This window comes from Aphanomyces astaci (genome assembly GCF_000520075.1).
Source record: "Aphanomyces astaci strain APO3 unplaced genomic scaffold supercont1.1, whole genome shotgun sequence".
NCBI classification, from domain to species: domain Eukaryota; phylum Oomycota; class Saprolegniomycetes; order Saprolegniales; family Verrucalvaceae; genus Aphanomyces; species Aphanomyces astaci.
The window spans coordinates 871,598-884,768 of record NW_009798264.1 but is presented as its reverse complement, the minus strand read 5'-3'; the positions used below and the strand labels follow the sequence as shown (position 1 = coordinate 884,768).

General features: G+C 51.2%; 7 protein-coding genes across 10 annotated transcripts; 3 read left to right on the top strand and 4 right to left on the bottom strand.

Moving 5' to 3' along the window:
- The first annotated feature begins 124 nt into the window (after positions 1 to 124).
- Positions 125 to 2,187, top strand: H257_00314. Of its 2 annotated transcripts, XM_009822922.1 has the most exons (5): positions 125 to 280; positions 330 to 487; positions 534 to 607; positions 651 to 771; positions 829 to 2,187. In XM_009822922.1, the coding sequence occupies exons 1-5, from the start codon at positions 212 to 214 to the stop codon at positions 2,096 to 2,098; spliced, it is 1,692 nt and encodes a 563-aa protein (XP_009821224.1). In that variant the 5' UTR covers positions 125 to 211; the 3' UTR covers positions 2,099 to 2,187. The 2 variants fall into 2 exon arrangements, with proteins under 2 accessions (XP_009821224.1, XP_009821225.1); XM_009822923.1 differs by having other exon boundaries at positions 330 to 607.
- Positions 2,188 to 2,227: 40 nt separating this feature from the next.
- H257_00313 lies at positions 2,228 to 4,780 on the top strand. Of its 2 annotated transcripts, XM_009822921.1 has the most exons (10): positions 2,228 to 2,264; positions 2,318 to 2,553; positions 2,610 to 2,790; positions 2,837 to 2,994; positions 3,076 to 3,246; positions 3,305 to 3,357; positions 3,409 to 3,544; positions 3,587 to 3,700; positions 3,747 to 4,046; positions 4,110 to 4,780. In XM_009822921.1, the coding sequence occupies exons 1-10, from the start codon at positions 2,243 to 2,245 to the stop codon at positions 4,245 to 4,247; spliced, it is 1,509 nt and encodes a 502-aa protein (XP_009821223.1). In that variant the 5' UTR covers positions 2,228 to 2,242; the 3' UTR covers positions 4,248 to 4,780. The 2 variants fall into 2 exon arrangements, with proteins under 2 accessions (XP_009821223.1, XP_009821222.1); XM_009822920.1 differs by having other exon boundaries at positions 3,305 to 3,544.
- On the bottom strand, positions 3,955 to 4,780 carry H257_00312 (hypothetical protein). Its single transcript, XM_009822919.1, has 2 exons — positions 4,610 to 4,780; positions 3,955 to 4,559 (listed from the first exon to the last, which is right to left on the bottom strand). The coding sequence occupies exons 1-2, from the start codon at positions 4,688 to 4,690 to the stop codon at positions 4,266 to 4,268; spliced, it is 375 nt and encodes a 124-aa protein (XP_009821221.1). The 5' UTR covers positions 4,691 to 4,780; the 3' UTR covers positions 3,955 to 4,265.
- A 300-nt stretch (positions 4,781 to 5,080) lies between these two features.
- Positions 5,081 to 5,938, bottom strand: H257_00311. Of its 2 annotated transcripts, XM_009822918.1 has the most exons (2): positions 5,358 to 5,938; positions 5,081 to 5,276 (listed from the first exon to the last, which is right to left on the bottom strand). In XM_009822918.1, the coding sequence occupies exons 1-2, from the start codon at positions 5,907 to 5,909 to the stop codon at positions 5,217 to 5,219; spliced, it is 612 nt and encodes a 203-aa protein (XP_009821220.1). In that variant the 5' UTR covers positions 5,910 to 5,938; the 3' UTR covers positions 5,081 to 5,216. The 2 variants fall into 2 exon arrangements, with proteins under 2 accessions (XP_009821220.1, XP_009821219.1); XM_009822917.1 differs by having other exon boundaries at positions 5,081 to 5,936.
- A 1,138-nt stretch (positions 5,939 to 7,076) lies between these two features.
- H257_00310 (hypothetical protein) lies at positions 7,077 to 8,080 on the bottom strand (the record flags this gene model as incomplete). Its single annotated transcript, XM_009822916.1, has 3 exons — positions 7,077 to 7,378; positions 7,447 to 7,743; positions 7,906 to 8,080. 3 exons carry the CDS (start codon positions 8,078 to 8,080, stop codon positions 7,077 to 7,079), a joined length of 774 nt encoding a protein of 257 aa, XP_009821218.1.
- A 491-nt stretch (positions 8,081 to 8,571) lies between these two features.
- H257_00309 (hypothetical protein) lies at positions 8,572 to 8,955 on the bottom strand (the record flags this gene model as incomplete). Its single annotated transcript, XM_009822915.1, has 1 exon — positions 8,572 to 8,955. The coding sequence occupies one exon, from the start codon at positions 8,953 to 8,955 to the stop codon at positions 8,572 to 8,574; it is 384 nt and encodes a 127-aa protein (XP_009821217.1).
- A 2,698-nt stretch (positions 8,956 to 11,653) lies between these two features.
- On the top strand, positions 11,654 to 13,160 carry H257_00308 (hypothetical protein; the record flags this gene model as incomplete). The annotated part of the gene is made up of 4 exons (XM_009822914.1): positions 11,654 to 11,907; positions 12,038 to 12,632; positions 12,706 to 12,850; positions 12,952 to 13,160. 4 exons carry the CDS (start codon positions 11,654 to 11,656, stop codon positions 13,158 to 13,160), a joined length of 1,203 nt encoding a protein of 400 aa, XP_009821216.1.
- Between the last annotated feature and the right edge of the window lie 11 nt (positions 13,161 to 13,171).

The following is a 13,171-nucleotide window of genomic DNA, read 5'->3' as shown; positions in this document are numbered from 1 at the left end:
TCCATTTTCTGATTCGCGCAATTATTTTGGAACGGAGGGAGTATTCGTTTTCGTTCTGCAGAATTTTCCGAGTGCGAATGTATGTCGTTACCGTATACTTTTGTCGGCGATGTGATTCGAAGTTTGACACCAAAATAGTGTGACCATTGTTGCGCCAGCGCAAGTGGTCCCATCGTCGGCTCGTGTACGACGGACTCCCAACACTTGAATCATGTACGAATCCGATCATCACCTGCTGGACGACGAAGACCACCTGCAGCACGCATTGACCAAAGGCAATGTACGTACGCGCTGATGCAATCCCCAGTTATGGCCTTACGTCGCAATAGAAGCGAAATGGGGGGTTTGACCGACGCAAAGGCAAGGGGTCCGTGGCCAACCACTTGCTCAACTTCTCGCGCCCAGTGCGAAACAACGACACAACCTCGTTTGTGCGGAAAAAGAAAGGACCGCCACCCCGCACACGGGACGAATTCCTCCATGCCAAGTCCTCTTCCTCTCACATCGAGTCTTCTGTCTGATGGTGGTTGTAGCTTTCGCTTTGTGATTTCACCCCTTGCCGCCAACGAATCCCGTGCCCTCTACGACCCGGATGCGCTCACTGAATGTACGTTCTCTTCCATGGCTCGTCATCACTCATATGCTTCTAGGGGACAAGATCGAGCAAGTGATTGTTGCGCACGACGCTACGGTCGACGCCGACCATAGGTGTCCCATCTGCTTGGATACGTTGCGCGCACCAAAAATCACGCGCTGCGGCCATGCCTATTGGTACGACATCGGTTCCTCCTCCTCTACTGTCCCGTAGTCCTAAAGAAGATGTTGTAGCTGGCATTGCATTCTCACGTATTTGTCCTTGACGGAAAACTACTGGCGCCGCTGCCCCATGTGCTTTGACGCGGTAAAGAAGCACGACTTGCGCAGTGTGTTGATCGACCGCCACCGCACGATTCCATCGGTGGGCTCGTCGGCCACGTTCCGCTACGTCCATCGCGGCCGAGGCAGCTGGTTTCCGCATTTGCCAGCCCCACAAGCAGCGCCTTCATCTACCAAGAACCACCACCCTCAACAAAAGGGCGGTATTCCGTCTGTCCACGGCGCCAACGCCGTCTTCTCGCGGATATTGGAGTCGACGCCGTCGTACCTCGAGTCAATGATACAGAGCGAGACGGAGGACCTTGATGCGTTAGCCGCGGAAGCCAAAAGCAGCGGCGACGATCATGCGCTGCCAGTGATCCAGGAAGCGTTAGCGTATTGCGAGAAACGGCTGGCCAAACTGCGGGGCCCGTCGACAGCCCCCGACGAGCCAGTGCCGACGACGACGGCCAAGGCGACCAAGAAGACCTCAAGTCCGTCTGAACACGAAGAAGAAGAGGCGCCGTACAGCTTTTACCAGCTGGACAACGGCCATGCGGCGATCCTGCATCCGCTGTGTCTGCGCGCGTTGACGCGCGAATTCGGGTCGACCCATTCGTTCCCCCATACAATCACCGCCACCGTGCTGGAGATTGAGCACATGGTGGTCACCGACGACGTCCGCCGGCGATTTCGATACATGGCGCACTTGCCATCGCACTGCGATTTGTTTCTCGTTGAAGTCGACTTGTCGCCGGTTGTGTCGCCGGCAACGTACAGTCACTTTTACAGCGACATCAAAAAGAGAGCGCGGGGCCGCCAAGCCAAGCGGCACCCCCACCATGACAAGAAACCCCAGCCCCGCAGCGACAGCTTTGACATGTGCCTCATGCTGCAGCTCGCGCTGGACAACGACGACCACTACCCCCATCTTCAAGACACCGCCGCCTCAGACGACAAGACGTCGCGACGGCTTGATGATGAAGGAGCTACTGGTGACTATTCGTCCCCGTACGCGTCCTTTGCAAACGTCACGACCAACCAAGGGTACTACCCATCGTTCAACGCGGACGGGGATGACAGGCGGCCAGCAGCGGCCGCCGCCCCCGGCTGGCCAAACGTGAATGGGTCGACGGATGTGCCGTTTGATATTGACGAGCTCAAGAAGGAGAGCCAACAAGGGAAAAAGGCCAAGAAAGGCGTGTCCTTGTTTGCTACGTCGCAGCGTCGGTCGTACCGTTAAGCCACGAGAATAACTAATACAATGTGAATTGGAAATATCGACATATACATTATACATAATTAATATATGAGTATACGACAGTATGTCGGTTACATTTCATGGACTTGACAGTTTCACAAGACTGTTACTTGGAAGGTGGGTGGCATGTTAAAGGCCTGGGACGAAGGTGCGACGTCGATGGCAATGTGTGTGCTTGATTCACAAAGGAATGTACTGTAGCAACCAAGCATCAACGCAAGGCGCTGTTAGATGAGTTTGCAGGGAGGTACCGCGACGCGCACATGTTTGAAACGACAGTCGACTTGGATGAGGACTTGGGGTCGTCCGCTGGGTTGTACCTGTCGCGCATCGTGTCTTGGCTGCGCCTCAACTGCACCGACGGCGACGGGTTGACGCAGCACATCCACGCCGTGGCGGTCTTTCTCCGCGGCCATTACGTCCAAGAGTTTGTCGAGGTATGAGTGTGTACTTCAAACCCTCGCCGCGCTCTGGTTTCGACATGTACCGGTAGATGGAAGGAGTGCCCGTGCTTCTGTATGTGCTGTCATTTCCCACGCACGCGGTGACCGATGCCGACTGCGCGGCCGTGATTCACCTGCTGCAGACCCTGGGGCGGTGTGGTCGATCTTTCAAAGAGTACATTAGCCATTGCGGCGGCGAGCGAAGTGTCGTTCAGTGTTGCATCGCTCGAAGTACGACCTCGTCTCATGCTACCATGCCATTATGGACGTACACCAGGTCCCCGCGTGTCGTGCGACAGCGAGCTGTTGTTGACAAGTCACGCGATGCTGCTGGAGCAATGCAGTGGTAACCCCAACTCCACCACCGCCACGTTTGCAGCCCTACACTTGCTGCTCGACAGCAACCACGTCAGCTTGGTGCGCATGGCGTCTCAGGTACGTACGTCCACGAGTGCTTGCATAGCGTGCTCAGTATACCTACAATATTGGGATACATATATTGAGCAATACGCGTAGATTGTTTGCGAGCTCGTGTCCACCAAGTCTCCGCATTACGACGCCCGCGTGATCGAGCGCATCTGGGACCTCGTGCCCACTGCGATCACACTGTTGGGTAACGATAGCGTCAAAGTGCAGTATGACGCTCTTGAGCTCGTGCACATTTTGCTGCACGATTCGTCCAACCATGTACGTTACTTCCACTGACATAGTACTGTGGACCTCCATCCATTCATCTTATACCCAGCATGCCTTGTGCACCGAGCTACTACGATGGCTCCGCGACGCTGCAGTGAAACCGTACGGTGCCATAGCGTCGTCTGCTGTTGACACTAACGACCACATCCTCAGAGACCACAACCTCCCCAAGACGGCCGATGAGTTCTACGAAGTCGAGTGCTTCATGCATGCGAAATCGCACGTGGTGCGCATTTGCCACTGCCTCGACAGCATTCTCCTGCACTGCCCGCCGTTTGCCGCCACGATTGTATGACGTCACCTTGTCCAGAATCACCTCACTCTGCACCAGATTGGGCTCCACGGCGTGGACGCGCTCGTGTACGTCGTCTTGGCGTCCACCGAAGGCTCTGTCAAGTGGCAGGCGGCGTGCTTTACGCTGTTGCGTCTCTGTGTCACCCACGAGGTCCGTCCTCTAACGACGCCGTGATTCCTTCTTATGTTTTTCACAGGGTACTTATGGTGTGTTGGCGGAAACGTGTCAGCACTCGACGTCGTTTGTTCGAGACATCCTCTCGGACACCGCGCAGCTGACGACGACGAAAGACACGCACGAGATCGAGTTGGACACGTGCATGGAGATGCTCGTGGGGGATGCCGCGCACCAAAGTACCATTTGGAGGCATCTCTACAATCAAAAGTGGCCGCTCAGGCCCGTGGTGATGCTCGAACGAGATGACGAGTACGACGACCACACACTGGAAACCCTCGCGGCCCAAGTTGAAGCGACCATCACTCCTGTTCGCCAAGACGTACGTTCTTTCAAATCATCCTGACAAACATAGCTAGCTAGCACATGCACGATGCGATTGTAGTTTGCCTTCGAGGACGGACTGCTCGCAGACGAGACATCGCCGCCGCAGCATGGCGACCACTATTACATTCAAAAGCTGCACACACACTTTCAAAAGTACCGGCGCCCGGTGCAAGAGGCAGCGCACAATCACGCGTAACGACGATCATGAGATTTCTTATTCGGCATTGTTTTCGTCCGTGTACCGCCGCAAGTCCCGCAGCTGGGCCAAGATCATCTTGACGTTCGTGCGCGCCAACTCGGCGTCTTTCTCGACCCCGTACGTGCTGCGGCCATAACTGCGGTAATCCTGCACCAAATGCGCATGCTTGGCCAATTCTGTGTGGATGCCGCCAACAAGATGCAGGAATTCTTCGGATGTCTTTTGAAACTCGGCGTCGCGGCCTTCCGTCGTCACGTTCGCCAAATGCTGCATCGCAATGCCTGCCTTCTCCACAGCCAGCACCAGTTGCTACGTGGACATTAGACACCCGACAACTACACCATTCTGCATCTCCGTACGTCTTCTACTTGGTCCAAGGACTCGAGGATCGCGGCATTCCGCAAGGGTTGGTTCTCGAAGTGCACTCGGCCTTCCTCCATTCCGATGATTTCTCCCAACAATGAATGGAATTTCAGCAAAATAGTGTAATAAACTCACACTAAATGCTGGTGTAAATACTTTTATTTTCGATAACCTTCATAAATAGATAAATAATTGAATTTTTCTCGACATCCTTGAGCATCCAAGCGCATCCTTGCAGTGCCGGTCGTGTCATTTCGCCGATGAATTCAGAAGGATGAGCACCATCAGGTCCATGCGACGTGTGATACCCAAGGAGCGATGGATGTGTGATACCCGAGGAACAACGACGGACATGCGCCTTCTTACGAGTCGTCTCAGGACGGAACGTGACATGGAAACATGACGACGTGTGGTGTACTGTACATGTACATACATACACTTGAGTGATGACGTCGTTTATGCAGCTGCAAGCATGTCTAACACATGGCGGCGATCCTTAGTCAGACGACGAATCTCAAACGTACCCATGACAACTTCACGTTTGAAAAAGCAATGTAAATACGATCAAATTACAACAAGTAAACTCTACAAACAAACGGCATGCTATGCCATGACGGGCATGGGTCGTCGTCTGGACGCCATGGCGCTGCCAGCAGGGGCCCCCTTTTTCATATTGTCCAGTTCAGTATCGGTGTAGTACAAATCGCCCTTGTCTTCATCTTGTAATGCAGGAATTGTGCGTACCTTGACGCCGCCGTTGAAGGACACCCTGCGAGTTGGACTTGTCGAAGGGCTGTCGCCATGGTCCTTGGGGGAGTTTTCGGCAGATCGAAGGTCGGATGTGCTCTGGTTGGAATCGAGAGAGAATCGTCGCGGACGGGGTTCGACGCGCCGCACTGGTGGGTTCAGTTTATGGTCGAGGACGATGAACGCATGCAACCATCCCGCCCACTCGGCCTTGGAGTGGATGACGCCGAACAACCATCCCACTTCCTTCGTCTCGACTTTGACTCCCCACGGCTTGTCTTCCCACTTGGCGCCAGACAGGATCGTGTATCGCTTGACAAACTTGTTTTTCATCAAGTCCGCTTTCTCGTAGTACACAGTCAGCTCCTGGTTGTGCATGTGCCAGTAGCGGCACTTCCATATGTTAAGCGTCCACTTCTTTGTTTTTGTGTCGATGTAGGATTTGCATGCTGCGAGCTCGACACCGGGAACGAGCGGAACTTCCATGATCGGCCCTGCGCGCAAGATTCGGCAACTGTGCTTCTTGGTTTGTAAATGCAACGACAACATGGCAACGTTCACCTACCAGTCTGTTCTTTACGCGTCCGAATGGATTTTCAATTCATTTATTCGAACATTGAAGCCCACGCTCTTACTCTTCTTTTATCGAACCCAAGTCGTTTGAAATTAATAAATGAATGATGGCTGGTTTGTTCGATTGGCTGTAAATAACGTTTCGAATCATTCTGACGAACACATTTTGTTCTGTCAGTGCGAGAACAAAGAGAAAGTCTGGATATAGGTATACAAGATGCAATGCTAACTACTACATGCATCGATCGATGCATTTTCCAGGTTACGATTGTTGCGCTCGAAGTCACTGCAGAGGCAGCAGATTTGTATGTCCCACGGATTAAGCTGGACTCGGCGCTGTTGTTTCCTGTACTATCCACTTTTACAAGATAATCCTAACGTTACGAAACTATTAATACTACTCCGTACGTACCAGTAGTATTATAGTATTACTACTAGTACTACGTAGTAATAAATAACTGCAAGACTTCATCTTTGATACCAGTACTACTTACAGTACTATACGTATACTATTAATATATTAATAGTATTCCATTTTTGACGACTTGATTTCCGGTATATTTTGCCCAATGCACAGCTGATTCACGCCATGTGCGTTATGTTCGCCGAACATTCGATATACCTGTATTTCGTCCTTACCATGCAGTATATTTCGACTAATGTCCGGTGTATGTCACCTCCCAGGCAGTATAATTCACATGTTGTAGGACACCAGTTCAAACATATCGATACAATTCCCAATTCGGCGTTACGTTTGTGAAGGACTCTAGTTCACAGGAAAGACGTGTGCTTCTGACAATAGACATACTCTTTTCGTTAGGAATAGACTCTTCGATGAAAGACATGGCAGTTAGGAATAGATTCAGTTATTTCCAAAATTACTCCATGATTTCTCAAAACAAGTTCATCAATCAATCAGAAATTCGCATGCTGAATAATATAATACTCAAGTTCTATTTAGACTTGAAGTTTGTATGCAAATATCAAGTGTAAACTGCCACTAAAAAACTAACGGCGGGTGTTCACAGATGGAAAGAGAAAGGAGCCTCGGGCAGCCAGGGATGAACGCATCGAATCCGTTGCGAGACGTTCCGCACGACGGTGGACATAGCGGCGCTGGGTCGCGGCACGCTGAAACTTCTTCTACTCTGCAATGCGTGCGTAGCGCGCAAGGACCGAGCGATACTGGTGGTGGTCGTCTTCACGAAGCGGCATGAGACCGATGTGGAAGTTCGTCCATGCGGAGGTGAGTCGTTGAATACCATCGTATATCTTCTCTCCCCACGCAAACGTGCTGTAGGAGATCTTCCAAAGCAAGCAGACGCGACGGAAGAAGTTTTCGACGATCACGTGGTCGGCGGATACTGCAGCGTCGCGTTCGAGGTCATGGCGGTCAAGGGCACCATTCGCCGGTCGCTTCTTGGGGTGGATGGCGAGTACGGATGCTGCAAGACCAATGTACTCCTTGTCAACCAGTACGCCCCACAAGTTAGACTCATTTAGAACAGCTCACCATTGTCATTGACGGTCGTCTCCGTAGGTGTCTTCGTCAATTCGGCCACGTGTACGTCGAGCCGCGTGCGGAACATGGTAAGGTCCGACACAGAGCCAGGTTCAAGAGGACTCATGTCTACCAGTTGACCTTGTGGTGACACGGATGCCTTGATCTTGAGTCCGTAGAGTTTATGCTTGCCACTGAAGTAATGTCGCTGCTCACCAAATCGGCCCGATGGTCGGTGGGATGGTTGGAACTTGACATCGGCCGCGTACTTGGCGTAGGGGTAGAGATCGTACCGTTGTCGCGGAGGGACTCCATGGATGGCATGGTGACAAAATGGGCGTAGAGGATCGGAGAGATAACGTCGATAACACGCATTATCATCTTCTCAAGAGTTGGTGATTTGAGGTCAAAGTCGAGTGCATGATTTTGCCAGTTGGTGACGAACTCGTCGGCAGTGAAGTTGTAGCGTACGGAACCCCTCGACGCCGCTGTCCTCCATGACCTTATCAATCACCGAATTGCTGTAGGTCAGCGTGTCGTTCTCCTCGGCGACGACTTCGCCGTAGAGACTCTCGTCCAGGTATAGCTGGTCAGAGACACTTTGCACGTGCAAGCGCTCAAGCATCGAGTTGACGTTGAGTACCATCCTTGTGATTAATTCGATTGTGATGTATGTGTGAGTGGGGCTAACATGTAATGACGCGGAAAAAATTGGTGGTGTACACAGTACGAATGATTACATCTGACCAGTGTTTGACTGACTTCATCATCAATCGTCTTTCATAGGTACGACAGGGTATACAATCAAGGATGCTTCTATATCGAAATTGACTCGGATATTGCTCAAAATCAAATCACTGGTAAAAAACAAGGATGGGAAATAATTTTAATGAAAGTTTTTATGTACACTTGATCTTGAACTATACAAATGTCAAGTATAACATCGCAATTTATCAACGACGACCACCAGGTGACGCGAACGACGCACGAGCAGTGAAAGAAGCACGCAAAGAGTCCGTGGCCAAGCGTTCAGCGCGTCTTAGCACATAGCAGCGTTCGGTCCGGGCGCGTTGAGGCTTCTTCTCTTCAGCCATTCGGGCGTAACAAGCCAGAACAGAGCGGTAGTGGTGGTTGTCTTCAGCGCGAAGGGACATCAGTCCAACACGGAAGCGCGAAGGTAAGGCGCTGGATCCCATCGTAGAACTTGGAGTCCCACGCGTACGTACCATAGGAGATCTTCCACAGGAGACATACACGGCCAAAGAAGTTCTCGACGATGGCACGGTCAGACGACACCTTCGTGTTGCGATCCAGGTCTTGGCGATCCAGTGTACCATGCACCGATTCCTTTTTCGGGTGGACGGCTCGCACAGATTGCGCCAGCCCAACGTACCCCATGTCAACCAGAACAGCCCACATGTTCGGGTACGTCTCAGACGGTTCGCCGTTGTCGTTCATTGGCGCTGCTACAGGCTTCTTGATCAGGGCACGCACATGGACGTCAAGGCGGTTGCGGAACATCGTCAGATCGTGCACAGAGTCAGCCTGGGAGAACTCAAGTCGACGAGCAGACCATGGGGCGACACGGATGCCTCGATCTTCAGACCGTATAGCTTGTGCTTGCCGCTGAAGTAGTGCTTCTGCTCGCCGAAGCGGTCGACACGCTTTGAACGTTCAAGCGTTCCAGCATTGAAGTGACGTTGAGAACCATCCGTGTAGAATTGAATTGTGTGGTTTGACTCGGCAGCACTGAGCTCTTGCGCGCGAAAATATGGCGGCGGCCAATCAAATTCTGTCATTTTGCGACGTGGATATCCCTCTATAAGTGAATGTTTGACGCAGTCCAGACGTTTTTTATCATATTCGCTGCTAATTACGAATTTGCTCAGTCTATTTACGAGATGTCGATCGATCTATTATCGAAATAGTCTGACTATAAAGCCGACTTGCATATTTGAATAATAAGTGAGTCATTTTCAAAATACTGATATATACAACGTACCTGACTATTTGATCAGCAACGTACTATTTGAGCCGGACGCTTATTGAAGGAGTGGTTCGCCTATCGAACTATGTTGACATGCATCTTCTTTTTTAACCAATCAATTTTTTTTGTGATTTGAAGGCATGTGATTGGGTAGCTATAATATTTTCCCGCCGGCGCGATTCCTTTAAAAATTCTCGCCACAATCATTGACAAATTGATGACAGTGAACTCAACCCTTCGCGGCCCAAAGCGCGCCCACCCAGTGGCCATCAGGCTTGAGGCCATTGCACTGCTGGAGACTATGTCGGACTACAAGGTGTCGGCTCAACTGGGAATTCCTCGACAAACCATATGCTCCTGGGCAGACCAGCGAGACGATATCCTGGCGTACACCGGGAACAAAAAACGAATGAAACTCAGCCCTGGTGGCCGCTCCGAGTCCTTTCCTGACCCAACAGGACTCGTCGAGTTCATAGCCGAGATGCGTGCTCGTGAACGTGCATTGACCACGACTCATATTGTCAACTGGATTAATCGCTTCCAACCTGACTGGCTGCGACTGTACCTTGCCGATAAGGAGCCCGGCATGGCATACCAATGCCTCCTTCGTCTGCTCCAACTCTTCTGCAATCGTCATGGGTACTCTCGTCAACGCGCTGGCCACAAGAAGTCCCGTGCTGCACTGACCGAGGTCCGCGACGAGTTTGCGGAGGAGTTTCACCGCGCCTACAGCGCCTTCGATGCCGACGCTGTCTACAACGTGGATGAGACGGGTTTTCACTATGACATGCCACCGAGGTACATTTGGTCAATCAGGGGTGGCGATGCCAAAGTGTCATCGGGTGAGAAGCATTCACTTCGCATGACCGTGGCGCTTACCGTTCGTGCCGATGGGACGAAGATGCCTCTGCTGTTCGTCGTTCGGGGCCAATCCGGCGGTCATATCGCAACCAACGTATCCCGCTGGCCATGTCTACGCAGTACAACGCAAGGCGTGGATGGACAATGACGTGTGGCGACAGCACCTTCGTGACTTGCTACTGCCCTGTGTCGAAGCGCCGTCGGTCATCTTTGAGTCGCATGTATCCGACGAGTCCTATGACATTGTTCAAGACGAGCTGCGTAGTCTCCTCGTACCGATGCCTCCGAATGCGACATCTGTGTGTCAGCCGCTGGATGTCGGTGTGATGGCGCCGTTCAAGAGGCTCCTACGGGACGAGTGGTTGGCTGAGGAGATCATCGATGGCGACGAGTTTGATTCACCCTGTGCTGCGCAGAAACGTCTCGCAATGATCAAACGGGCAATTTCGGCGTGGGAGAAGGTCAGCGAAGACGTCATTCGCCAGAGCTTCGCCAAAGCGATTCCTCGCACTTGAGCACACTGCCGTAGCCACTCCTTGCTTTATATTTATTGTGGAATTAATATATAACTGGTTGGTTTGTATTTGAATTTTGTATGTAGTTTTTCTAATTTTAAATAAACGGGAAAAAGTTTGACACTGACCGGGGCTTGAACCCCGGCCCCCTTCCTCAATCGACTTGGTTGCCGTCGCACTAACCATTGCGCCACCGCGTCAAACGCTATCTTTAACGTAGGTACTTCGTATTGCTTGAATTAAATTACATCACTTTGCAAGAATTGATGTCCTGTGTAACCGAATGCCGATTTGGAACATAAGTACTCGGTATGGGCTCCCATTTTTCATAACCTGTCGAAATGTAAATAACGCATTCAATAATAACGAGAAAAATGGTCTTTATTGGCTAAAACAATTTTCGTAGTTCGAAGTTTGGCGGCCAATCATTTACCGTTATTTTCCGATTCCTCGAAGAAAACAGTAGGCGAACCACTCCTTCGTTGACTGTACTAATCATATTGGGAGTCATTTACCGATGAACTCAATCTATTTGCGATATACCGATCTATTCTCTAAATAGTCAGTCATTGCGATGGTTATTGGGATTTGATCAAGAACTCTACTATTTCGAATATTCACATCGTTTAGGGCCCGTCTGGATGGAGTGGAATATCATGTTTTATTGCAATATTTTGCAAAATTATTGCGTATTTGACAATACGTAGGATTTTCCTGTCTGGATGGTCAATACTGAGGAATTAATATTACGAAAGAATACGCGATAATGGCCCGAAAACGAGATAATTCAATATACGACTCGAAGTCGTATATTTTGACGTACTGTCACAACCCAAAGCGCCTTTCTCTGGAACTGATGGATCCCTCGACACTCGTGCGCGTCCTCGCAGTGTGGTTGCACCGCCGTCGCATGCAACGAGATGCGCGTATCAAGGCTTTGGCATACCACATCTTCGCCTACATCAACAAGTCGCCGAAGCGCATGTCCATTCTCAAGGGCACACTGTGGGTTGATGAAGTCCTCTCCGGGAACCCCAACAATTGCATGGAAACGTTTCGAATGCCACGAACAACGTTCGACAAGCTTGTGGTCCGCAACAGTTCGACACGGTGGACTTCGGCGAACGGTGAACGTGTCAAACCAAGAACAAGTCGCCATGCTGCTCTATTTTGCTGGGCACCATGCAACAAGCCGTGAAATGCAATGCCGATTTCAAAGGTCCGGAGAAACGATCACCAGGCACCTGCGATCCGTGATGGCCGCCATGCGACGAATGTGCCAGCTGTACATCAAGATGCCGTCAACAACAAGCCCCGTCCACCCAAACATTCTCCACAGCCGCAAGTTCTTCCCATTTTTCTCGAATTGCCGCATGGCCATGGACGGCACCCATATCCCAGTGGCTGTCCCATCGAGCATGGTTGCCCGATTCCAAAGTCGGAAGGGCGTCACAATGAACGTCTTGGCTGCCTGCGACTTCGACCTCAAGTTCACATTCGTTCTGGCTGGCTGGGAGGGGACCGCAGGAGACGGCAAGATGTTCGAAGCGGCCAAACGATTGGGAATTGAGGCAACCGGTGACCAATTCGACTTGATGGACGCTGGCTTCGCACTCACGAAGCATTGCCTCACTCCATATCGTGGGACGCGTTACCACTTGAAGGAGTATGGGCGGGGGTCACGTCGTCCACTGACCAAGGAAGAAATCTTCAACCTCCGGCACGGGCAGCTTCGGAATGTGATTGAAAGGATTTTTGGCATTCTGAAAAAGCGTTTTCCTGTGCTTGTGTATCCAGTTGAGTATGATTTTGCCTTCCAAGTGGATATGGTTTTGGTATTGTGTATGTTGCACAATTTCATTCGTATTCATGGGGACAATGACTACTTTGATGCTGCTCCGGACGAAGCTGCCGCCGACGATGAAGCTCAAAGAAACGACCGAGTTGAAGATGCTGTACCAGACGAGCCAGAAAGCAACGAAGCCAAGCTTTGGCGAGACTCAATTTGCTTCAGCGATTTGGAGCCAGTACCAAACAACACTGCGCAACCGCCGTCGACAGAGACAAATAAATTAGATAATGCACCAAATACCATTTGATTATTCATGAATGGCGTGCTTGCTCATCTTGATGCGAATGTGACGTCGCAACCAGATTTCTCGGGACTCACCCCGCATACGGACGAATTGAGTGGCCTTTGCTGGATCCTCGATGACTTCATATGCGAAGGACATCTCTTCCCCATCCAAAATGTCGTCGAAGTCGTCTTGCAAAGCATCTGTGGCGACTTCAACCGGGCATCTTTCTTTCGTCTTGCCGCCGGTGAGACCTTCAATCAGCAAGGCCACATCCGCCTTGCCTGACTGGCGCAGTT

Bases quoted from the DNA above. Each gene is read 5' to 3' on its own strand.
- H257_00314 (XM_009822922.1), top strand. From the start codon at position 212: ATGTACGAATCCGATCATCACCTGCTGGACGACGAAGACCACCTGCAG. The intron at 281-329 runs GTACGTACGCGC...ACGTCGCAATAG, and splicing joins ACGCATTGACCAAAGGCAAT to AAGCGAAATGGGGGGTTTGA. The intron at 772-828 runs GTACGACATCGG...AAGATGTTGTAG, and splicing joins CGCTGCGGCCATGCCTATTG to CTGGCATTGCATTCTCACGT.
- H257_00312 (XM_009822919.1), bottom strand. From the start codon at position 4,690: ATGGAGGAAGGCCGAGTGCACTTCGAGAACCAACCCTTGCGGAATGCC. The intron at 4,560-4,609 runs GTACGGAGATGC...ATGTCCACGTAG, and splicing joins CCTTGGACCAAGTAGAAGAC to CAACTGGTGCTGGCTGTGGA.
- H257_00313 (XM_009822920.1), top strand. From the start codon at position 2,243: ATGTTAAAGGCCTGGGACGAAG. The intron at 3,545-3,586 runs GTATGACGTCAC...ACTCTGCACCAG, and splicing joins CGCCGTTTGCCGCCACGATT to ATTGGGCTCCACGGCGTGGA. The intron at 3,701-3,746 runs GTCCGTCCTCTA...TGTTTTTCACAG, and splicing joins GTCTCTGTGTCACCCACGAG to GGTACTTATGGTGTGTTGGC.
- H257_00311 (XM_009822917.1), bottom strand. From the start codon at position 5,909: ATGTTGTCGTTGCATTTACAAACCAAGAAGCACAGTTGCCGAATCTTG.